The sequence below is a fragment of the Leuciscus leuciscus genome, assembly GCF_965113295.1.
Source record: "Leuciscus leuciscus genome assembly, chromosome: 11".
NCBI lineage: Eukaryota > Metazoa > Chordata > Actinopteri > Cypriniformes > Leuciscidae > Leuciscus > Leuciscus leuciscus.
The window spans coordinates 18420801-18446786 of NC_138735.1; the positions used below are offsets into that span (position 1 = coordinate 18420801).

At 37.8% G+C, this 25986-nt stretch overlaps 2 protein-coding genes across 2 annotated transcripts in view; both read right to left on the bottom strand.

Moving 5' to 3' along the window:
• cntnap2a (contactin associated protein 2a) overlaps positions 1-25986 on the bottom strand; it is a 410290-nt gene that overhangs the window by 70077 nt on the left and 314227 nt on the right. The window contains exons 14-15 of the mRNA XM_082183874.1: positions 19863-20019; positions 13545-13672 (exon numbers count right to left, since the gene is read on the bottom strand). Coding sequence (XP_082040000.1) covers positions 13545-13672; positions 19863-20019 — 285 coding nt within the window. The remainder of the gene's footprint in view (positions 1-13544; positions 13673-19862; positions 20020-25986) is intronic.
• LOC309508789 (uncharacterized protein) overlaps positions 1-25986 on the bottom strand; it is a gene marked incomplete at its 5' end in the record, with an annotated part of 237159 nt that overhangs the window by 6338 nt on the left and 204835 nt on the right. The window lies entirely within an intron of this gene.

Below are 25986 nucleotides of genomic sequence, written 5' to 3' on the forward strand. Positions count from 1 at the left end.
TCTTACAAGAGAACACCATTTCCACAGTGAAGCTCTGCGATAACAGCATCTTGTTTTCTCTTCAGCAGGGACAGGAAGCGCTTGTCAGGACAGAAGGGAAGATGGATGATACAACATACAGTAAACAACCTGCAGCCTTCAGCCAGGAAAGTGGAAGCTGGAAAATTGTTCACCCTGCAATGTGACGCAAAGCTGCCGTGCAGTGGCTGAAGGTCCACATGAGAGTGAATGGCCTTGACAGTTCTAGAAATAACGTTTTTTTTTTTTTTTTTTGACTTAAGTTTTCTTAAAATTACTTGACAATTCATAGCCAAAGCATCTTAATGGTGATGGGGCTTATAAACTGCACTGTAAAAAATATATATTTTCAAAGATTATAGAAGTACGTTTTACAAGAAAATGGTATTTCAGTCTTTCTACTGTAAAATGCCATGTTTATTGAATGTGTTACTTGCTGTTTCTTTGTGACATTTACTAGCAAAATCTGAAGTAAATCCTTTTTTTTCCCAATGTGCCCCTTCAGAGGTATATTTCTCACCTTTAGCACCAACATAGATGTAGCTAAAGTGGCTTACTGGTTGAGGAAATAAATATTAGGAAGTGCCTCTCCTGCTGAAAGCACTTAAGATATATTTGTTTTCCAGGGGAATTTCATTCTTCTGGGTTTTCACTTTAAGAAAAAAAAAGGTAAGAAGCAGGTGGACTCTGAAGCCCTCAATGCTGTTTAGAAGGGGTGATAAAAGCAAACATGTGACAGACAGCTCATTTATCAGCAGCCCAGATGCTGTTTATCTAATACAGACCCCAGGAGTGTGACGGCTCTGAAATGTGTTAACAGGCGCCAAATGAGGAAAATGAGGTGGTCCAAATATGAACAGCCCAACTAAAGTCACAGGAAAGTCAGATGGGTTGATCCTCAGTTCAAGAAGGGTTCAGAAACATCAAGCCATCCAAACAACAAACAGAAACTCATTGATGCGTTCACTGATAAAAGCTTAACCTTTATAGATTATGTTCAAGGTTAATTTGACCTAAAACACGTTTTGGAATTGTTGGAAATACTGGGCTGGGTTTCCCGATAACGTTGTCTCTTAGCGTGCTACGAAGACTCTTAAGGTATAACTTAACTAAAGGTATACCATTACTAGGCGTGTTCCCCGAACTATACCTTAGAAAGCTGCTTAAGATATACCTTCTTATGTGCGACGTTACCGGGTGCTGTCCGCAGTGACGGTGCTGAATTGGTTGATATCGATGACTCGAGAATCAATTATTCTCTCGTGCAGGGGCTGCTTCACTGCGTTATGTGAGAAAGCGGTGTTCTTTATAAAAGAAGCACTTCAGAAATAGTTGAAATTGCATTTAGGACTCATGGGATATTATAAAAATAGCCTATAATAGCCTAGTCTACATATTTTTAAATTGTATCATATATTGCTGCCACAATAACCATTTCAAAAAATGTACGTGCTTTCATCTCTTTCCCGTTTTTGTTCGCTGAGCTGGAGCTGCGATGAAATAGTGTTCTTGTAAATACTTTCCAGCATTTCAGTAATAAAAGTGTACATCTTACATACGGTACTCGGTAGTGATCAAAAAGGATTTAAACAGTGAATTTTGAATCTCTTCTTGTAAAGTCAGAGATGTGGCTTCAGACGGCAATTAAATTCCAACACGACCTGTTTGTCAAAAAACAATTTGGCCAGGGATTTTTGAGAAAAAAACACTGACATTATGGATTCGGACAGCAATATACCTTCTATTGCAGACCTACTAAAACTACCCTTATAAATGTTTAAAATACCGTACGAGGTCATGATAAACAATTAACGTCCGAATAGGACATAACAGACAGTCTTTCACTGGCCTTTGAAAGCGCTCCGCAGACGGCGCCGTCTTTTAGAACAACTATTCGCTGTATCGCTGCCATAGTTTGAGCAAACTCCCCACCACAAGCATTCCCTTTAAATAGACTATTAAGCCTTTAATGGTTCGGCAGCTGATGTACCTTTGGATAATATAATTAAGAATCTAACAACAATCTGTATAATGACAATTGTATTCTTTGCATGAAAACACTTGAATTAGCCTAATTGAACACTGTCTGGGTGTATTCAAACTTCTGAATTATATTCGTATAGACCTGCAACAGTGATAAGGTAAAGCTAAGAGTGGTCCAGACCAACCTTCCGAACGTATGACTTACAGAAGGTATACTTAACTAAGAACATTTCGGGAAACACGTATTAACGATAAGGTACAGCTTAAGGTGTAACTTAAGAACGACGTAGCGTTAAGAAGGTTTCGGGAAACCCAGCCATGGTCATCTTAGCATGTTGTTCTTCAAATTGTGTGACTACTTCTCAATTATAATCACAAACATACCTACAAAGTTTGGACACACTGAGGTGTGGTGGAATGTGTGAACAGTATTTCTATTATGATTGTGATGTTGGCAGGTCTATTTGACTCACACATATGGTTAAGCACAAAAAGTTTTTTTTTAATTTAGGTTAAAAAGTTAGGTTTTTTTGTAATGTATGAGTAGTATTAAAGGGGACCTATATGCCTAAGATGCAAATAAGTCTCAGGTGTCTCCAGAATGTGTCTGTGAAGTTTCAAATAGGACATCATTAACGTTTACTGTATGGACAAAAAGAATATGTATATATAAAAAAATCTTCTTTTGAATTCCACAGAAGAAAGAAAGAGTCATTTTAAATTCTATTTTAAATCCCATATTTTAGATGTGGTCTAAATCTCTCTGTGTGTTAAGGTTATTGCGCCACATTCTAATCAGTGGCATTCATGCATCTGCAACACATTTATATTCCCATCTTATCGAACAAGACTTTTGAACTGCAGCTGTGATGAGAGTTCACTTGACTCAGTGTTTCCATTTTCGTGTTTGCATCTGAGCATGAGCAGTCATGACAGTAAAGCCAAATGCTCAGCGTGGGGTAAAGCAAAACACACACCAGTGTTTGATTCAACCCTCTTTCGTAATTGCAGCCGTGTTGATGCCACAGTGGTGAGTGGGCACACATTAGACCACTCCTGTGCCGGCTGGGTGATCACAAGCTCTCTCAGGCCTCTAATAAACAGTAGGCTCCATTGAGACCAAGCATAAAGGCCAGTCTTCGTCACACATGATTTATATTTGACATTTACTGAGACTTGCTTGCTCTTTCTTTAAAGTCGACTTCCTCACTTTCTGTCTCCCTCTCTTAACAGGCAAATGGAGTAGACAGCCCTACTACTACAGTATATCAACTGCATGCCTGGAAATCACAATTTTTACATTTCTCCAACTTGAGTGTATAAATATGAGCATGTAACCATGACCAAAGACTATCATGTACAGAATATATATGTATTTTTTTCTATAAATACATTTTCAGTCTACTGTACAATATTTTCCAGAGTTTATGTTCATTATCAATTTAATTTGATTTGTAATCATACATTTTTTACCATTAAAACTAATGTTAATAAATAATGCAGATATATGACTCTTTACCCAATAAAACTTATTGGGGTCATGAGGCAATGTAACCCAGCAAAATGTTGAACCCTTGGCCTATACAGTGTTTCACTAGACTCCAATTAATGAACTTTAATTTTTAACACTAATACAATTTAAACCAAGGATGCTAAATCAGGTTTACTAGAGGCCTCCCTCTGACTTGGGACATGACCAATCACAGTTTAGATTTCTTTCTTTTTTTTTTGGAGTCCTGGACACGTCCCTGCAGCAGATAAAGAAAAACTCAATATATCAACTCAAGAACAAAACCATGGCACTTGTGCTGAACTCCACACCTGAGCCGATCAACACAACATTGCATTTACAAGAACTGGACGTTATACTCACAAAGGGACAAACTCTGGATTTTGCTCAGACCTTACAGATGTTCCAATCTCAAGTCATATCCTGGCGGTCAGAAGGCATTAGAATCAGTTGTACTGAATTATATAGTGCTGGTGCTCTGAAATTTGACTGACAGATCAGTAAGCAGGCCTGTTATTGACTCTGGGTGCTGTTACTCGCTGTCAATCTCCAGGATACTCCTGTATGGAGACAGTTTTTTCTAGTTTGTTCACAATGTTAAATGCCTAGGCTTTTTATCTCAAAAAGAAACTAAATCGAAGCTTCTGACTGTGGCCTGTGTTGGAATCAGCATTATGAGAATTCACTTCAACAAGCTTAAGATACACATACTACCAGGGTCCAAAATTAACACCTATCACTAAGCGCCAATTTGAGTAAAATCTGGCTTTGGTGAGTGAATAAACCTGCAATTGGCCACTGACTTTATTACAAGGTGATGAGTTCCAGTGAGTTTCCATTATTTTTTCCATATTGTAACTTATCAGTCTTAACAGCCACATACTTATTGATATTTGACATGTATATTGATGTAAGAATGACTAAAGATCATGTCATTGAGAACAAAATCACAAAGAACAATTATTAGTTATGTTTTACACACTTCCATTCAAAATTTTGGGTCATTTTTTTCTTTAAGTATTTCTTTCTCCATACACAACAAATGTTTTAAGTGTTTTTTCAAAAAAAATAAAAAATAAAATTATAATACATTTTTTTTTATATATATATACACGTATACATATTTCTTATAATCACCAGCTGGAGTGCCATTGAGAGCCACCAGAGGACATTCCACCTCAGACTATTGACATTCCCTCACAAACTACATTTCCCATAATTCTCTGCCCAGACTTATCAGCACTCATTGTTTTCAGCTGTGTCTCATTATCCAGTTCAGCTCACCCTATATAAGCATGGTTCATTCTGTTATTCTCTGTTAAGTCATGTATGTGTTTCTCCTGTGTCCTGGTTCTCTGCCTTTCCCCTTGGATTTCTGTTTGCCTCAGCCCTTAACTCAGTTATTGTTTGTTTCTGTATGACCTTTGACTGGATTTGGATTACGATTGTGGATTACTAATAAATACTGCATTTGGATCCTCAACCTTTGTGTCTCAGAGCAGTTCATGACAATAATATATATGACCATGAATACATTTTTATGACTGGTAAATACAATGCGGCTAAAAATGTACTTTGGACCCAGCAAACTACCATGTCTCCTCATTATAATTTAGCTGCCAAGGGATGAGGAGGAAAGAAATCTTCAACAGATCTAAAACAACTGGAGGCTATCTAGTGTCTGGTGTATAATGCCACCACCAAGACAGGCACTGGCACAAAGCTCTGGTCTGTCAGCTGGTACTGCTGTACTGTAAATACAGCAAAATCTGAAGTTTTTCCCATCAAATCAAACTCTCCATGGTGAGCTCAAATCACTGTTTCTCCTTGCTCACCCTGAGGGCAGACCCAGCAGTCAAGTGAGCGAAGCGAACAATGTGTTTTGCAGGTGTGAATGGTGCCACGAGTTTCTATAGAGTGGTTTTCAACAGCATCCAGTGATGCCCTTTTGACAAGATCCAGGGAGGTCATTTTAGCCATAGAAAATGCCTACTCCTTCCTTTATTTTCAACCCAGTTGGTGAGGTGGTAGAGAAATTTCTCACGTAGAGAAAGCAAGAACGTTTTCTGTTTGATATAAAGCCAAAATTTGTGCAAGCTAAAAAAAAAAAAAAAAATCCTGATATCTTCCGTTTGTTCTCACACACTAAATTGGCCTAAAACTTACCACAGGCACAGACCATAGCTGGACAAGTCTGGAGAGTTCGTGAAATCGTAAACATGTCATATTTAGATTATGAATGAATCATTCCTGACTGACCGGCTTGGAAATCATGACTTGAAACATTTTTAAGCTCTTACAAGACTCAATGAGACATAATCTCAGCAGCAACACTCAAATCCAGCTAAAAAAAAATAGAATTCATTTTGTTGCTCATCTATTTTTTGACAAGACATGTTGTGCTGCCAGTCCACCAGATGGCACCTTTACAATAGACGGCTGGATCAGAGGTCATTAAAAAGTGTTTACTCGTGACACAGTGATGAATTGAGCAGAACAGTGTCAGATTTTTCCACTCGTCTCATTAACTATGATAGTTAACCTTTGTCTGGCTCTAGGGCAGGCGGACAGCAAGCAGTTGTAATCTAAATTACCCCGTGAGCTTATTAATGTGACTAAAAATTGTTTGCAAAAAAACGCAAAACAACTTTGCGGTTTAATTGCCAAACTTTGGCAGTGCTCTTTGTTTACAGCAAAAACATTTTTATTCAGTTTTTTCAAAAAGAGGAGATGAACCCCTGCTGATTACGTCCTATGAATGAGATGAACTTTTTCTCATAAATTGCAAAGCTGTCTTTTGCTATCACGAAAGTTGATGTCAGATGTCAGGTGTACTTATGTGTTGTTAGCAAGCACTTATTGAAACTTTTCTGTGTCAACAGCATTGAAGAGATGCTTTAAAACTATGCGTCATAGATGAGTACATTTCAGGGTATATTTACAATAAATCATTTTAGCTTATTTCCCCCCTTCTGACGTTTAAGAAGAACACAAACCAGGATATTCTGGTGCACTATAATGAAAATTTATGCAAAATAAATAGGATGATTGAAGAAAAAAAAGATTTAGGCCACATTCATTTTAAAAGCAACTGACTGCTGATCTGTGTCACGATTAGTCTAATGGTAACATAAATAGAGGAGACTAGGATGAGTTGTCATAAGCGCTAGTTTTCAATAACTCAATATTTAATATCTAATAGATACCATACAGTGAAGATACATTTTAACTAAAAGATGGGGTTCTTAAATATCAGGTTGTGGCATGTTGTCACATCTGTGTGTCTTTTATATCTAATTTAATACAATTTATTAATGGAATTATGTTTGGCTAAACAATTTGTTTGATATTTTATATGTTACTATTTACAATTGAGCTTTTTCATGAATTGTTTTGTGTTTTTGTTTTCATAATAGTTTTACTCTTTACATTTAGTTGAAGCATGTAAAATGCTGTTTAAAGCTTTTACCCATGAACACTACCATCCATTTTTTTAAATGTTTTGATAGAAGTCTCTTATGCTCACCAAGGCTGCATTTCTTTGATCAAAAATACAGTAAAAACAGTATTACAATTTACAATTACTCTTTTCTGTTTTAATATACATTTAAAATCGAATTCATTTCTGTGATGGTAAAGCTGTATTTTCAGTATCATTACTACAGTCTTTAGTGTCACATGATCCTTCAGTAATCATTATAATAGGCCAAAAGTTTTGAAAAGTGTTCTGCTACTTACATTTTTTGTCAATATCATGATAAATTTTTTAGGATTCTTTGATTAATAGAAAGTTCAAAAGAACATGTATTTGAAATAGAAACAATGTAAAAGTCTTTCCTGTCACTTTTAATCAATTTAAATGGTAATATAGTTTGAGAAATTAACTGTATCAATGTGACTTGTTTTTCCTGGGGACAGTGCTTTCTTTTACCCAATATTTAAAAGTATAAGTCTATATATAACCTGACTTTTGAAAATAAACCTACCCTGAGAAATATTCACTGGAGTAAAACATGAGACAACTATACTGTACTTCCGGTTAATGACACAAACAGCAGGGTTTTTTTCCAGCTGGAGACAGAGATCTTTTATTATAATTCACTTATCTGATAGACCTGATATTTTCACATCCCACAAATGCTACTTCCCGACTTTAACTGATCTAATTCAATCGGTTCAGGATACTTTAAAAAAATTTGGGCATACAACATCCCGAATTAGCCCCTCATTAGTCTCCAGGTGCAAACCAATCATGAATGCATGAAATACGGCTCAGAGAGCATCACCACGATCCAATGATTCAGTAACTAAGCAACACTGAACATCCTCATCGCTAATGATAACTTACCGGTCGATCTAGTTGGAATCAGTGCTACTATTTCTGATGAATGCTATTTTTTCTCCTGTCTGCAGCTCTCTCCTGTTTGCATCATCTCTGGTTAAATACGAAGCTAGCAAAGTGAGAGTTTGTGACTTTAGCTCATTTCATGGTATTTTGGGCAGAGGAATTTGGGAATTGAGGAGACATGACAGTTCAAATGATTTTTTTTCTTCTTCTGAATGGCAGTAAGTATTTCCATCTTATAATTAAGCCATTTTCTATAACCGCACCCGGACAATATGCCGAAAAATTTCAAGGTTCTTAACCACACACTTCCAGTATATTATAGGACTTTTCGGAATGATAAATTAAGTCAAACTCAAGCTATTCAGAGCATCAGATCCTAATTTTGATCATCTTTAAATTGAATGACTTAATCATTTAACCTCTCATAGACTATGGCACAAGTTGCACTGTGTTAAACTCAAATTTTAAACTGTGGCCATGCAAATTTCATCCAATTTGGCCACAGTTGGTGCGTGACCAAAGGATAGGCCTCCAGCCTGACCCCAAATTTAGGTTTAAACTGCATCTAATACAACATTACTGCAATGAAGATGGAACATCTTGAATGATGTTGCTCACTTAGCCATGAAATGTCCTGATACAAACCAATTGCGGTGTAGTTATTCACAAATCGCATAATTTTATTCTGAACATAAGCCTTATCAATCAAACAGGAAAACTACTCAGATGTAAAATGTCTAATGCATCATAATGAAACCTATGTAATATTTTTCACATATCATGGAATTGCCATCACATTGCGCATGGCACACTAATTTATTATTTCTACCAACTGCTTCGTTAGGCGGGGATATCATATTCCTTTATTACTGACAGGTTATCTATCTCAATTAATTTGCAAAGCAGCCAGTGGTCTGAAGTCACATCACATCATAGCCAGGCAAGATGCATCATTAAATCATAATTTTGTTTGTTATCTTTATTCCTTCTCTCGATTATTAATGAGTATTAATTATGCAACCCTGTCTGAAGATGATGGCGTATGTCCCACGCCGTGGAATGGCAATGAAGATTGATTGATTTGAGTAAATGAGAAACTCTTCGTCACTTTTTTCTAAGGCATACTTAAAAATATAGATAATATAACGCATTCCAGATGAACAGTATATTTTTTGTTTGATCAGTCCGACAAATCTGTTTGGTTTCACTAACTGTGCAGAAATGATACACTTTGCCTTTAAATGCCAACTGCTTCAACTGAAGTGCATTTTTCTGCATTTTCATTTGTGTTTTCATGTTTTATGGGGACTTACCATAGACATAAGGATTATTATACTGTACAAACTGTATATTCTATCCCCTAATCCTAAACCTACCCCTAAACTTACCCATCACAGAAAACGTTCTGCATTTTTTTGATTTTGTGCACTGACTCGTGCACTGACAACTCGACTAGAGCTGATGTGTGGAACACACCGCAAACAGGCTCTTTAAGCATTAAACAGCATATAGGCATATACAGAGGTACATACATGTAAAGTACATTAGCAAGCAAAGATTTGCAGTGAAAAATCATCTGAAACAATCATAAGTTTGATTTCTGAAACTGGGACTGGACCGTTTCTCATTATTTTCACATTAAGGCACCTTACCACATTGGCATTCAGTCTGTGCAGCCAATTACCTAATTTTGAATCTTCGCAGTAAATAAATAATGAGTGTAAAAATAAACAAGTCTTTAGGGGATTGCTGGACCCGTGCTAGATGGCATTTGCAGACTTGAGCAGTGAAACCACCATTACGCTATGCAACACATCGCAAGCCCAGAGGGGCCTCGTGGGTGGGGTGTAGACTGTCCAGAGGCCTATAACTTTCTTCTTGTGCACATTCAGGTGGCCAAGAGCAACATTTATATGCAGCATTACCATAGAGAAGCTGGCGTGCTGCATTAATGCACTGCCGGTCTGCTCTCTTCCTACCCCAGCCCTGAATAAATGAAGAAATGAATAAATAATAGCAGTCTCAGCCCTGTGTGGTGGGCACTAGTCATGATTTGTAGGACCCCCTGGCGAGCACTGATTAAGTTTCGAGACCAGAGATGCAGTGTTTTATAAGTAGCTCCATGCAGTTTGAAGCTGCTGATTGGCACAGATAATTCTGCAATTGAAATAAGGAAGCATGGGAAAAATGGTTATGTAGCAGAACATTTCCTCTGATTATTTGCAGTACTCTTAATATTCTCCTGGTGTCATTTGGAAATAAATGCTTTGATCAAGGGCACAAAGGCGATCTCAATAACTCCAGTTTACAGAGGCTCAGCTGACAAATTTGTGATCACATCTCTGATCACATACTTTAATGGCTTATTTTCTATTCAAATGATCTGTAATGAATTGCCCTGCACTACTGTACTATTTATATATCCAACTTAAGACACAAATATTACATTGTAAAGGTGCAGGGCATCAGACTAAAATAAAGATATATATGTAGCAAATGTTATCAGCTTTGAACTGGAAAGGTTTGTATGAATTAACATACATGCATACATACATGTACTGTCAATGGATAAAAAACCCCACATTTTTCTGTAATCGCAATTAATGGTACCTAACATTAACATTTTTAATATATTTTTATATTGTAATAAATGTTTTTACACCGAATCGCCAAACTAATGAAGAAACAGCAATGACAATATATTTTGAATATTTTGTTTAATTAAATATTTTTTACTAAGTTACTAAGTTCTAAGGGAACTTAAAACAATCTTCACATAAACCCTTTATAAAAATGTCACATTTTGCTGTGCCTTTAATATAGTGTGTTGTATATAGTGTCTATAATATAGTGATATTCTCTCTGTCAATATCAGCACTCTCTGTTTGAATGAGAGTTGCCTGTCAGTTAATTTCCCTATTTAACTTTATTTATTTCATAATAAAAAAGAAAATTACTAGTTCAAATATTTGGTATCAATATTTTTATGCAAGGATAGATCCTCTCCATAAGTGAGTATTGCAAGTATTTACACTTATTTGTGCACAAACACTTGAATGTGCACAAACACCACAAACGTCTCTGAATCATTGTGTCAAGCACGTTACTGACAGGATCAAACACAGGCAGCCAGATGGAGCTTGAAACATGCAAGCATCACATGGGTCTCACACATCATGCCTCTCAGCCTCCCAAAGAGAAACCCGCAAAGGTTAGTGTGCTTCCCTTTGGGAGCAATACAATTTGGGCCTTACCATTGGGCAGTTGTGGCCTAATGGTTGGAAAGACAGACTGGTAACCCGAAGGTTGCAGGTTTGATTTTCAATACCAGCAAGGAAATGACTGAGGTGTCCCTGAGGGAGGCACCAAACCCCCAATTGCTGCTCACTGCTCTGGGTGTGTGTGTCCACGGTTTGCAGTGAGTGTGTGTTCACTACTCACTACTCCTAATGTGTGTGCACTAACTTGAATGGGTTAAGTGCAGAGGACAAAATTTAAATTTCTTTGGCCTTCTTTTCTTTAATTTCACTCTATGGATAATCTGTGAATATAATTATTCCATTTCACTTCTACCAGCATAGCATAAATGTCCATATGTTCCCAAAGCGAAGGTCCAGTAGTTGGAAGAACCTGATGAAAAGTTAATATTACATACCCTAAAGAGCAAGAGCACTGAATAGGTGTTGCAACGACTAGTCGACTTTAATGCTCTGTCATGATGCTTTAAGCTTGTCGTCGACTAGTCGCTGATCATGGCCTATAGAGGGCGCAACAGGATAAGAAATCTTGAAGTCCGCTTTAAAGCTCTGTAAAATGACAAATAAATGCATACTCTGAGAGCACTCCACAAGATGTTTGATTATACTATCTAAATGCTCAGAATTGATTGGGAGAATGCACAGCCCGTTCTCATCCCAAGGCGTCATATACTGACGCTTTTGACATTTTGTCTACATTGAACGCACTTGGCACCCTTTAGCGTCAATATGAGATGCAGATAGATATGGGCCAGAAGGCGCCACCTAGCGGTCTAACCCTAACCCTACCCCAGACCTAAACCTACCCATAACCGAACAAAGCTCTGTGCATGTCATATTGACGCTAAAGGGTGCCATGTGCGTTCGATGTAGACGAAATGTCAAAAGCGTCAGTATATGACGCCCTAGGATGAGAATGCGTTGTTTTAATCAGCTTATTGTACAAGTAAGTTCTAAACTATTGGGTGCTGCTTTGTAACGCACACACATACAGAAGCTTGACAACCGTGCACAAATGGCGCGCACAGAGAATCAGTATTAATGTATTGTCGGAATGTGTTGTCAACACTGTTCTGTGATTTATCAATAAAATATATTAGAAACTGAGAAGTTCTAGCGTATATTTATTAGTAACTAAAACCCACAGATTCAATATTATTAGAGAGACGCTGCCAGGCAGAATTAAGTCACACGCAATCGCTCTCTCACTAATACATTCATATAAATGTTTACTGTGGTACTTTATCTGTATCTGATTTAGAACGAGCAGAAATCTGTGAGAAATATAATGACCCAAAGACAAAAGAGCTGATAAAAATGAGCTGTTATGTGTATAGCCTAGTGGGCAGCGCTGTGTCAATATGCCATAGCTCTGCACATGGCAACCCGCATTAGAGTCTCAGCTCGAGGTTCAGGCGTATTTGTTCATTAATAACGTCATCAGTGACTAGTTGACTCGACTTTCATCATATAAATGTCGACTTTAAAAACCCTGAAGTCCCTAGAACTGAATAACCGTCACAGCTGTGCGGAAACAATAAGAAGACAAAAGGGTAAAAAACAGCAGTGGACGTACTTGTCTAACAGGAGAGTGTAATCAAATGCACCTGATCTAAGTAATAAGCCAGATGCAATTAACAGGAATAATGAGGCATAAAAATGCATCATTTCACATGGTGATGATGGTGGGGGATGGCTCTGTGTTTTACCCTTGGGTTCTCTGTTTCGCTCCGGTGAAACTATTTTATAATTTTATAATATCTTTAATAATTGCATCTGACTCACAAATAAATAAATAAATGTAAAAAAAATGTCTCAGTGTACTTCACAATTGCCCAGAGAGAAAAAAAAAAGATGAATTTTTATGAAGATATGGCAAGCTGGCTGTTGACACCAATTTAAAAAAATGAGTGGCAGGGGGTCTCTGTGGGGTGTAATGTTGAATGAAAAGCTTTGATTGGAGATCACAGCATCAGGACTGTTACACTGGAGACATCTATAGCCATGTGTCCTTTTTTAGAATACTTCAGACAATGGGCTGACCTTGAAAAGTGCTACACGCCTATTTAAAGAAGATGCCATTAAAACAAATCCTTTGGCAATACAGATTATTACAACATATGTCAAGTGTGGAAGATTTTTAATTGCAAGGACACCATGTGAAGGCATCAAAGTTTCATAGACATCATTTCATACACAGCAACTACCAGCACACACGTGACTTTGAAACCCGCTTTCACATATTGCAAAGAAAAAGTGCTTGCACAGAATAGTATGCAAACAACATTTAACTGTTTACATAATTTAATCAAGCATTCAAACTACATAATTAGTCATATATGTCCAGCTATTCATGTATTAATCCACATGAGCTGTATTCTTGTGAGACGAAGCTGGATATTATTTAAGGAGAAAGAAATAGACTTACGGTCTCCATGGCAACGGAGAGGTCCCACAGTCAGCTTGGCCTCCGAGCCGGGTCGATTTGTGTCCCCAACAGCCACTTGGCTGACCGGTAAGTGGTCTTTATACACCAGAAGCCCGGAATCATCCCTCCTACCAAACAATGTAAGTCTTAATAAAATGTGAGAAAAAACATTTCTTCTTATCTGCTCACAATAGTACACTGACATATCATAGTACTAAACCTTATTAATGAACTCATTAAAGTTTTAATAAGCGAAATTGCCTGTTTTCTCTCTCAAAAGCAGCCTTCTGACACTGATGACTAGCTGTTTAATTACAGCAATACAATTTGTTTAATCAGTGAAAACACTCACTTCACGTATTTTGCAAATTTAATAAACATTAGTGAACACATACGCACATAAACCTCACAGGTAGATGAGGCAGGGCACTATGTGTGCATTATTTTAATGCCACCATCCATCAAAAGTGCAAAAACTGCAACTGCAAAAGTCATCTAAAAACAATTATGTATTGCAAACCTGTAGAGAAAAAAAATTCAACAATGTGGTTGGGAATGAAATGTGCCACTTTGAAATCCAATGTCCTAATTTGCATCTATTACGAATGGTGGTTCAGTTTGCTTGGGGTTTATGACAAGTGGCGAGAGCATCGCAATAACCCGCTGTCCATCTGTGCATGGGCCATTAACACATATTGCTGTGTGTTCAGCTAAACCAGCAACAGAAGAGGCAAACTCCATCAGTCTAATTGTGTAAACATTTACAAAATGTATCAAAAAAGATATCCATCAGGAAAACACAAATATTAGTATGGCTCCACCCACTGACTGAGGCTGTTTACCTTAAGAAAATAGTATTAAAAAACGATAATAAAAGCATAAACAAACACAATGTACATTAGACAAACACAAACACACAGTTACCCAGGGGCACGTAAAGTCTGTTTGGTTATTACTTTCCACCAATCCATCCAATACACTTCCTGTGGAACGCCACTGGTTGCCAATGTCTGACAGTCTCTAGCTGTTCCAAGACCTAGTAAGCTGCCTATCACAGAGAATGCGGTTTTTTTTTGCATTTAAAAATGCGAGATGCAGAGCTGTGGAATAATGTCAAGTCAAGTCACCTTCATTTATATAGCGCTTTTAACAATATAGATTGTTTCAAAGCAGCTTTACAGTGATAATAGGAAATTCAAGTAGCCTAACGTCAAACACGTCCCAAAACATCGGAATTGGAAATGCAGTGCAGTGAAATGCAAAAACATGAGTTTCACTTTATTTTGATGGCCCATTTAACACATTCTGTTGACTATAAGTAACATTGCACCTACATGTCTACTAACTCTTATTAGAGTGTTAGTAGAGTATTGGTAGGGTTAAAGGTACAATATGTAAGAATTTTGCATTAAAATATCCCAAAATCTCAAAGCCAGTGTTATATATTTTGTTAAGTTGATTACTTACAATATCCCAAATGTTTCCAACTATTTTTAAATCGTGAGAAAATTGCGATTTTAACCAAGGAAACGGGGCGTTAGAGCAGGGGGGAGCTGGGAGTCGCCAGTCAATTGCGTCATATCCGCGTTACCCTCGGTTTCCGCTCGTACTGCGTGGAGTCCTGGACAAATGCGGAAGTTGTAGTAGCGTCTATCAAGCTACAAACTTTAGCTTGTTTCTTGCAGTCGTTATGGTACACAATTATTCTTTACCGATTGCAGCTGGTTCTGTCGACAAAGCATGCTTAATTTTATATTTTCCAAATGTAGCATTCGTTAATAGTTATGTTTATGTAAGGAAAGTATTATTGCTTTAGATTTGTGTTTAGTGTATTGACATTGTTTATCACGTCTGGTGTTTATGGCCATGTAAATAAACATAGCATGTGTTATACATAAAGATTAATCAGTATTTTGGCAAATGATGTGGGCATGTTCGAATGTACTTTTACAACAATTGTTTAGAACATGTAAAACTGCACAGCGTTATCACAACAATGAATTCAACAAATACAGTAACATCTATGAAGTATTAAACCTTACTTTTCTTGCGGTTAATTCATTTTAATGAAATAAAAGTGTGATGAGGTTTAAGAGTCAGGAAGGAAGAAGACGCGTCGTCGTGACTGGGACTCGTACTTTATTAAAATAAAGCAAAACAAACAAAAGCCGCGCACAACGCGCATTCACTGTGGCAACCGCGACGGCACAAAACAGTTCAAAAATGAGAGCTTGGATCCACCGGTTTTCTTCCTCTGCGTCCAATTTTCTCTCCAGTCTCTCTCTCGTTCCAGTGCGGCTTATAAGCGGTCTCTCCACGCCAATAATACTGCAATAAGACACAGGTGCATTTGCACTTGACCTACTTGCTCGTCTCTTTTCTCTCCCATCACAGACCGTGCTGAACCACGCCCCCCTCGCCACAAAAAGCATGTCATTAAACGCAACATTTATAAAAATAGAACTTAGCCTCATCCATGAACATGATTTTTCGATTCCCGTCTGACTGATTTACATCCACGGTGGAGTTTAAAACGACAGTTCCCATCATTCCACGCTCCTTCACATCGTCATCAAGCTACGCCGTTGTTGTTGTTTGGAATGTAGCGCCCTCTAGCGGCAAAAATTCTTGCATATTGTACCTTTAAGGATAGAATAAGTTGAGATGTACATGTAAAATTACTTCTAGTGAGTATAATGTCTGTTGGAGGACCATCACAATAAAGAGTTAAAAGATATTAAGCAGACAGTCTACTAATACTCTACTGAGAGTTAGTTGACATGTAGTTGCCAAGTTACTTAAATACTCAACAGAATGTTCAAAAGGGACCATCAAAATTAAGTGTTACCAAAAAATATTCTCTGTAAATGGCACCTAAAGCTGCAACCTAACTGTCACGGACCCTAATAAGTGAGCGATTATACAAAACCTAAAGATACAAAATACAAAAAGCTTTTATGACATCTTTTGCAACGGAATTACCGAACATCCAAAGCGATGTTTCATGCTGGGCTAAATGCGCAAATTTTATGTGCGTACGATTGGTGTTTAAGAACTCGCAAAGAGCTTATAAAATGTGTAAAGGAAAAACCAGTGTAAGGAATTCCTCCATTGCACAAAATGAAGATCTGCTGCAAGGAGACAGATGTTTCAATGCCTATATCAAACTGTAATTGGGAACGTAGCTCCTATGATAGGAAAAAACAGGTATGTTTGAGTTTTTAGGCCTTTTTTGGTCATTTTTAGGGTCGCATTTCATGACATCATGTCCGGTTTTTGGTTCATTTAGATGTCTTTGGTCCATGTTGCATTCATGTTTCATGTGAACCGCAACGAAGTTCATTTGGTTGTTTGGTTCGCACCAAGGTTTGGATGGCAGTGTTCACACTTCAAATGAACCATACTTAAAGAGCAATCGCACCAGAGTTTGTTTGAATCTAAACAAGAATCTGAATCTTTGAACACACACTTAGAACATTATGTTAACATGTTGCTAAACTAAAGGTGCAGTACTCTAATAAGCATCAATGTCTAGGTTAGAGCACAAACAAATATTGGTGAAAACAATAATTTTCTTATTACACTGAACTATTTTTGTCATGAATGATTCAGTACTGCATATGAGCACTAAGGGACAATGGATTGTCTGGTTAGCATGATCTACTGTAGTTAACCCATGGTGGTAACCACTACACACAGATTGGGCAAAAACCTGTGTTCTGATTATATAAAATTTTACATATATATCGCTAATATTTCTTTATAGTAGGGGTTGCACAGACTAGTCGACTTTAATGCTTTGCCATGACGCTTTAAAGGGATAGTTGACTTTGAAATTAATTTTTGGTATGTTTTAGCTTACCTCAAGGGCATCCAAGATGTAGGTGTCTTTTTTTCCGCAGTAGTTTCAATTTTGATATTTTTAGGTCAAACCGTTCTTGTCTGTCAGTCATATAATGCAGGTCTATGGTCATTATCTCAAAGAGCAAGCACAGAGTCCAAATTAAAACAATTCCCCATCGTCCAAATTAAACAATTCCCCATTGTAAGTACACATTGATGGCCTAAGACACGGAACGAGCGGTTTGTGTGAGAAAAAGAACAGTATTTATATCGTTTTTACCTCTTATACACAGCCATGTCCAAGTGATCTGATCTGACGTGTGCGCAGACTGGTGCATAGATATATACACTAGATGTCGCCTTGTCTACGGCAGTTCATTGGAACGAATGTCTTTAAGGCGACATCTAGTGTATATATCTATGCACCAGTCTGCGTACACGTCAGATCAGATCACTTGGACATGGCTGTGTATAAGAGGTAAAAACGATATAAATACTGTTCGTTTTCTCACACAAACCGCTCGTTTCGTGTCTTAGGCCATCAATGTGTACTTAAAATGGGGAATTGTTTAATTTGGACGATGGGGAATTGTTTTAATTTGGACTCTGTGCTTGCTCTTTGAGACAGTGACCATCGACCTGCATTATATGACTGACAGACAAGAACGGTTTGACCTAAAAATATCAAAATTGAAACTACTGCGGAAAAAAAGACACCTACATCTTGGATGCCCTTGAGGTAAGCTAAAACATACCAAAAATTAATTTCAAAGTGAACTATCCCTTTAAGCTTGACGTCGACTAGTCGATGATCATGGCCTATAGAGGGCGCAACAGGATAAGAAATCTTGAAGTCCACTTCAAAAGCTCTGTGTCCAAACAGTTAAAATGACAAATAAATGCATACTCTGAGAGCACTCCACAATATATGTTTGATTATACCATAGATGCTCAAAATTGATCGGGTGAATGCACATTTTAAAACAGCTTATTGTACACGTCAGTTAATCGTCGTTCTAAACGAATACGCTGCTGCATTGAACACACATACAGAAGCTTGCGCATCATGAGCAGATTGTGCGCATACAGAAACATTCAGAAGCACAGAAATGTATTGTCAAATCTGTTCTGTGGTTTATTAATAAAATAGCTTAGAAACTGAATAGTTCTAGCATATATTTTTTAGTAGCTAAAACCCACAGATGCACTATAATTAAAGAGACGCTGCCAGGTAAAATTAATTCACACTCAATCGCTCTCTCATTAATGCATTCATATAAATGGAATCTTTACTGTGACTAACTTGGAAAAAACCAGAATTCGTTTAACCCCTATAAATGTTTCACCAATGCCCAATTTTGTTTGGCAGCGCTCTTAAAAACAATAGACTTTTATTATTTATTAATATTTTAGCTTTTATTTTTATATTTTCATTTTTCATTTTAAGTTTTAATAATTGTATGACTTATTTAACATTTCTTTAATCTATTTTTTTCCCCATTTTTTTTTCATTTTTCATTTTAGTAATTTTAGTACTTCTGCTTAAACTTATTTGAGTTATTTGCCTTGGCAACAATTCTAATTTTCATTTAAGTTTTTATACGTTTTTCATCTAATATTTTTTATTTTATTTTATTTCAGCTTTGCTCAAATAACTGAAAAACTTTTTTTTAATAGTAAAAAGTTATAGTTAACAATAACAACACTCTCTCTAAGTCCCAAACTTTAGTCTCTTGTGGTGAGTCAGTCAATCAGTTTTGTCATGATGTAATTTTCTTGCAGATCCACAGTGTTTAGTTACACTACTGCTCAAGTGATTGGCTAAAAAAAAACAACAACAACTGTGCCCACATCTAAGCGCTATGGAAATGGTAATACTAACTGCCTTTCTCTCTTATTCACTTTGCAAATCTAAGAGTTTATTGTGTTAAGGTGGGTTGTTTCTCTCTCTGTTCTTTAACAGCTGACTGACATTAACAGCTTACATAAAAAGACCCATTAGAAAGGATGTAAATGAATGTGTCTCAAACCAATACATACCCACATGCATTAAAGACAATTCTATGAGGGTGCCTGACGAATGAACTTGTTCCCCTCCTCGGCAATATCGCCCACAGCTCTCTTTTGTAATAAAGCCACCAAACACACCAGCCAGAGCTTTTGTTGATGGAAATATCAGGGTTCAGCTCTACTCAAACTTCTTTATCAACGCAATATGTTTGCCATTTGCACTGAGCGCTGAGGTCGAGACTCGAGAAAACCATGTCCTCCAGCAGACGCCACTATTTAATGAATACAGATAGACAATAAGGCAGATGGGAACATGACTTGTTTGCCTCTCATAAGTTTGATAGGTGAGCTAAGAAGGTCAGTAACTTGCAAATAGCAGCTTAAACTAAAGCTCATAATTAGCTGCCGCATTTGGCGTTTGCCATGGAAACAGCATATTGCAACTCAAATAATGTGGCGACTTACCACTGTTTCTGGTCGGCATCACAGTTGCAGTAGTATCTGGAGTCGGTGCAGTTGCGCTCAATGCCACATGCGCATTTCTGAATGCCAGGAGCAGAGCCGCCCCAGTAAAAGTGCTTCTCATTACCACGGCCGACCCACCATGTGTAAGGCGTTCCATCTGCAAATACATAAAGGAAATGGAAAGTTTAACAAATCAACTATGAAATATTATGTTGATGAGAAGACCATTGCAGGACTTCTACAGACAGGCCAGTGACAAACCATATTGGTTCCATCCATCCATCCATCCATCCATCCATCAATTCATCTATATATCCTTCCATCCATTCCATCAGATTCATCCATAAGATCCATCCATCCATCAACACACCCATAAGATCCATCCATCAACCCACCCATAAGATCCATCCATCCATCTGGTATATCCACCCATAAGATCCATCCATCCATCCATCCACCCACCCACCCATAAGATCCATCCATCCATCCATCCATCCATCCATCCATCCATCCATCCATCCATCCATCCATCCATCCATCCATAGTGAACCATTTAATTTAATAATTTATTCATTTCAACAAATGAAATATTAGGTGAAATATTATGTTAAAGAGAAGACCATCACATGACTTCTACGGCAGGCCAGTCACAAACCATCTTGGTTCCATCCATCCATCGATTCATCCATCCATCCAGTTACACATTTGACAGCCTTTTTTTTTTATTTCTTTTTTTTACTAATCGACATGTCAGATAAACTGTGCCATAAAATTATTTTAGTCTTCTTAAAGGAACTTCTCACACTTAAAAAAATAAAAATAATAATTTGAAATAAAATAGCCAGTTACTGTACAATATATAACACATGTAAATGAACTCCAAGAAATCTTTGTTATCCATGGATGATTCTTATAAATATACTCTTAATAAATAAATAATAATAGAAGCAATACTTTGAACGTTTTTAGACCCAGCACAACCAGCACAGAATAAAATCTGTTTAACTACAAATGATTTTCAAAGTTCAGGAAAAAGGATGTAAGGGTCAAGTAAGCCTTTTGAGTCAAGGACATTCTTGTTTAAATAAATCTATTTTGCTCTTAAAAAGCTGCCATTTACAGAAACCATGCATACACTAAAAATGCATCTATCCTTGTTCCAAATCTTCTACATTTACATTACATACATTTATTCAATCAAAAGATGCATTTATCCAAAGCGAATTAAAAAAACTCCAGAATTACAGAAGCTTTTTACAGTAGCTAGTGCCATGCTCTACTGTTTGAACACTACCACAGCTCAAAATCTACCACAGGACTGAACAGCTGTTTGATGGCTGCTTATAACATGCAGACAATGGTAATTACAGTGCTTGAGATTTCAAGAGTACTTCACGGTCTACCCACAGATACGAGTACTAATTCCCTCTGTGTGTAAAGACACAACACGCTCAAAAGGATTAACACTTGGCTCTTTGGGAGCACACACAATGCTCTAGGGCAGGGGTGGGGAACCTTTTTCCTATAAAGGGCCATTTACTATTTTTTAACATTCTTTAAGGGCCATTGTAATGAGCAGGGGCGTTTCTAGGTTTTAAAAACATCAGGGGCTGAGCCCGAAACATCAGGGGCTGGGTAACAAGATAACATGATTCGATACAGAGAATAATGTAAATTTTAGGCCTATATGCAGGGGGGCAGACTGGTTAAAAAATTCAGTCCTGGCACTGTAGCCACACCAGCCCACATTACCACACAGACACACACATTCAAATGTGAGGTAGTCCGGGGGGTTCGGGGGCATGCTCCCCAGAGAAAATTTTGATTTCTCGGACCTACATATGTGCATTTTAAGGTGTTTGAAGGCCAACATTTTTTGATGACAATAGCTTTAAAAGCATGTCAGTCGGCAGTAGCATAAATTATTTGTCAAGATAACAGATTCTTAAACATGAGAATGAGGATAAATGTTGAAATGAATGATCCACACTACAAAATGGAAATGCAAAATGTTTCTGCTTATTGTTGACAATACACAATCACATATTCCAAACAGGAATGGCCTTAAATGAGAAATCTTTCAAGGATTATTTTGCATAGATGTAAACTTTTCAGCATTAAAGATTGGTTTCAGCAACTTGTTTCTTTCTGAGTTAATCAATGTTTTGGCACTATTAAATCAGTTCAATTAAATTTCAATTGTTCACTCATAAAGACAGTCACTTGTCGCCACCTACTGGCTTAATGATGCAAGTTGCGCAAACACAGACAAGCGGAGTGATACAAACTGTGAAAAGGCTGATGCTGGTGAAATATTCAAACACATTCGAGGACCTTATATATATATATATATAGGCTACATATCAGAGTTAAATAGGAATACATTGTAATAATGTTAATCAAGCAGACTAATTCACATGACTGCGCAGCAATATTTAAGCTCATTATACAAAGGAAATAATACAGATCTAGACAAATTGGGTTGCTTGTAGTTAAAATATATATTTTTTAGTCGGCCACACATTCTACTTGCTGTCGGCCACTCATTCCACTTGCTGTCGGCCACTTTTAGTCGGCCACTCATTCCACTTTAATACGCAAATGACAAAACGAAAGTAAAAGCAGCAGCCCCTCGTGGACGACTACCACACACACGCACACACACACACAGTCGTGTGATTTAGTCTGCACACACACACAAAGTCCATGTCTGGTCCTCCGCTGTCTTCGTTCCGATCCTTTTATGCGCCCCGAAGCTGATCAGTGAGAAACTTGAAACCGGTACGGCGCGCGAGCCCCCGAAGCTCATCCGTGAGAAACTTGAAACCGGTGCGGCGCGCAGGTGACTCATTAACACTCACGCTACTGGCCTCGCCCTGCTCTCACGGCTCGTGGACTCGTGCTGCTTGCCACTTTGCCTATTTTGTGTTTTCTATCATACGAAAAGTAATTGCTGCGATTTTTGTTTCTGAATTTTTTTTATTTTTTTGTATTTTATTTTTTTGGGGGAGGAATTGACTCGCGGGCCGCATCAAACTGTTTTGCGGGCCGGTTACGGCCCGGGGGCCGGACGTTCCCCACCCCTGCTCTAGGGGCTGCTGGACTGCCATTCTCAAGCGCTGATGTGCGTGCAAAAGCCCACATCTGCATTCCGAGAAGGAAGCAGAGACAATCCAAACAGTATAGAGCTGGCAAGTGCACTGGAGGAAAACATACACACAAGCTTGTGACTACAGCACAAACAAGTATGCATACAGACACACACACAAAATCACACACTGTCTTTCATGGCAAAACAATAGTTTGCTAATTTACTTCATTAACCTGTAGAGATGAATCACAGATGGATGCTGGAACTGTTTGAAAATCATTGGAGCTTCACAATCATTTAGAGTTGAAAAACACTATTTCAGATGACACACTGCTGGCTGCTGTCGTTATATATGCAAGAGTTGAATTACTTAAAACAAGCTCTATTCCGCAAGGCGGCTCCAGGGGAAATACGTGTAAAATGTACTATGTGTTAGAGCTCCATGCAAATGCTTGATGTGTGACTACATCTCCAGCCCTCCATCAAAAGAGAGAATGTGTGTGTTAAATTCAGTGTGGCATAAAATTATGACATTGATGTACTCTAGGTCTCCACAGAAGGAAACAATCCCGAAATTAGCTAACAATAAAATGGAGTAACAGCTCGACCAGACAGTCCATCAGCTTCAAGAATTTCATCTCCACCACACTTAATTAGTAGCAATGACTCCTGCTATTCCACTAAGGAGCCTGAATAAAGACCTGCACATTTCAGACGCCGCCGACAGGGCTGACAGATACAGGAGAGACCCACACATGGCAGTTGCAGGCAGGAAGCCAACCACCCTGAGTGACTGAAGAGATGCCAAGCAGAAGAAAATTAACAAACAACAGCAAAAAATGATCATTGTGGTGATGGACAGACATTCTGACAGATGGTGAGTGGTCTCTGACACATGCCGTACAGCTGGTACTTGTGAACGCCGTTGATCCAGGAATGCTGGGATGGATGCAGGTGCACAAGAAACATGGCCAAAAGACACATGTGTGCATGCCTCACCTGGCCTTCTGGGGGTCTGTGGTGATTCGCAGTATGAAGTCTACGCCTCATTAAACTCTAGGGCCAAGAGTTTGCTCCACCAATGTTATCTGCATGGACTGTTTCCTGTTTTCCCTCACCTCAGCTCACACCAGCCTCAATCAATCACTCCATTCACTCTTGGCTGGAAACACAGCCGCCGGGCCAGACTAATTTAACAAGGAGATGGAGCTCTTTTTGTACTCCTGCTGAGTTCTGAAACCGAGTTGATCATCCATTTGTAACCCAAACCCAGTGATCGTTAAACAGGTGTAAACAAGACTGGCACATACCGGAATCCATTCTGCATATGTGCATAGAGTAGACTGGGACTATTTGTCACAAAGGCTGCAGCTCAGTAACTATAAAGGTTTCAGTCCAATTATACATACATTTTAACAAAATTATATATCTGTACGTTTAAAAAAATTTTTTTTTTTAAAGAAGTCTCTTTTCCTCACCAAGGAAGCATTTATTTGATAAAAAATACAGTAAAAACAGTAATGTTATGAATAATTATTGCCATTTAAGGTTACACTTTATTTCAATGTGTCCCTGTTACAGTGTAATTAATTATACATTTAAGTACTGAGTAATATTAACTAACTACATGTACTTACTATAGGATTAGGGTAGGATTATGGTTTGGTTTAGGGTTAGTTGCATGTAATTATGCCTAGTTTATTGTTATTACTATAGTAAATACATGTAAAATGTAACAAGGACATTCAAATAAAATGTTACCCAATTTAAAGTAACTGTTTTGAAAAAAAATATTTTAAAATGTAATTACTCCTTCAGTGTCACATGATCCTTCAGAAATCATCTTAACATGCTGATTCAGTGCTCATGAAGCATCCTATTATCGTTGTTGTACGATAACTGCCTAATATTTTTGTGGAAACCATGATTTTTCTTTTGCAGAATACTTTTATGAATAGAATGTTTACAGTATTTATTTGCAAGATAATTTTTTTTGTAACATTATACATGTTTTTACTGTCACTTTTGATCAATTTAATGTGTCTTTGCTGAAAAAAAGAATTAAATATTTTTGGTAGCCAGGACTTTATGGTACTGGAGTAGACAAATAGCCCTGGTATCCCCTATATACAGCATGAGTGTGGGTGTACAGTAGAGGTCTGTGCGGGACGGATTTTTCCTGCTCCCGTGGGATTCCCACTCCTGCAAAAACATGTTACCTTCTCCTGCTCCCACTCACAACTTTCATGTTTTGTTCTGCTCCCCCCCGCAAAAAAACATTCTGCCATTTGATATGGCAGAAAGCCTGCAAAGAGCGCTCCCTTTATAATCACTAAAAACTGTCACTCATTTTAGTTAAACTAATCTAAAGTTAATCTAAAGTTCTGTTATAAACAATGATGCTGATTACGCAATGAATCCCTCATAATGTCTACACTTTGTTTGTTATAATGAGAGGATTCGCGAGCGTGCAGAACTGCGAAAAAAACAAAACAAAAAAAAACTGCCGTTTCCAAAGGATGAATTGATTCTAACTTAAACACCTGTGATTGGCCATTGCATTCAAGAACTCAACATATGTGTTTGTGATTGGCTACATTGCTCAACGCTACAAAAACACGTTGTAAATAGAAACCTTTGAGGCTCCCTAGACCGCAAACACAGATATGCACTGGATCGCTTGCCAAATCTGTTTCGCCAGTATGCTATTATTAAGAAGAAAACTGATCCTAGACCAGAAGTTATGGGCAGCTTTTCCCTCTAAAAGTAATCAGAAGCAGCAGCAGGCCTTACCCAATGCCTATCCTTACACACGCTCCGCCTATGCTTGCACCTGTATATTGCTTTTTGTTCCTGTTGCTTTTGTGCAATAGATGAATAACAATTTATTTGTTTTTGGATTTTTTTTCCCTCAATATTTCTATTTTGCGGGAGTCCCGCAAATAATTTTACTCTCCCCCAACCCGTACACACAGCTTCTTACCACCCGCACTCCCCCATCACATTTTGTCCCACGGCGCACTCTGTTGCATT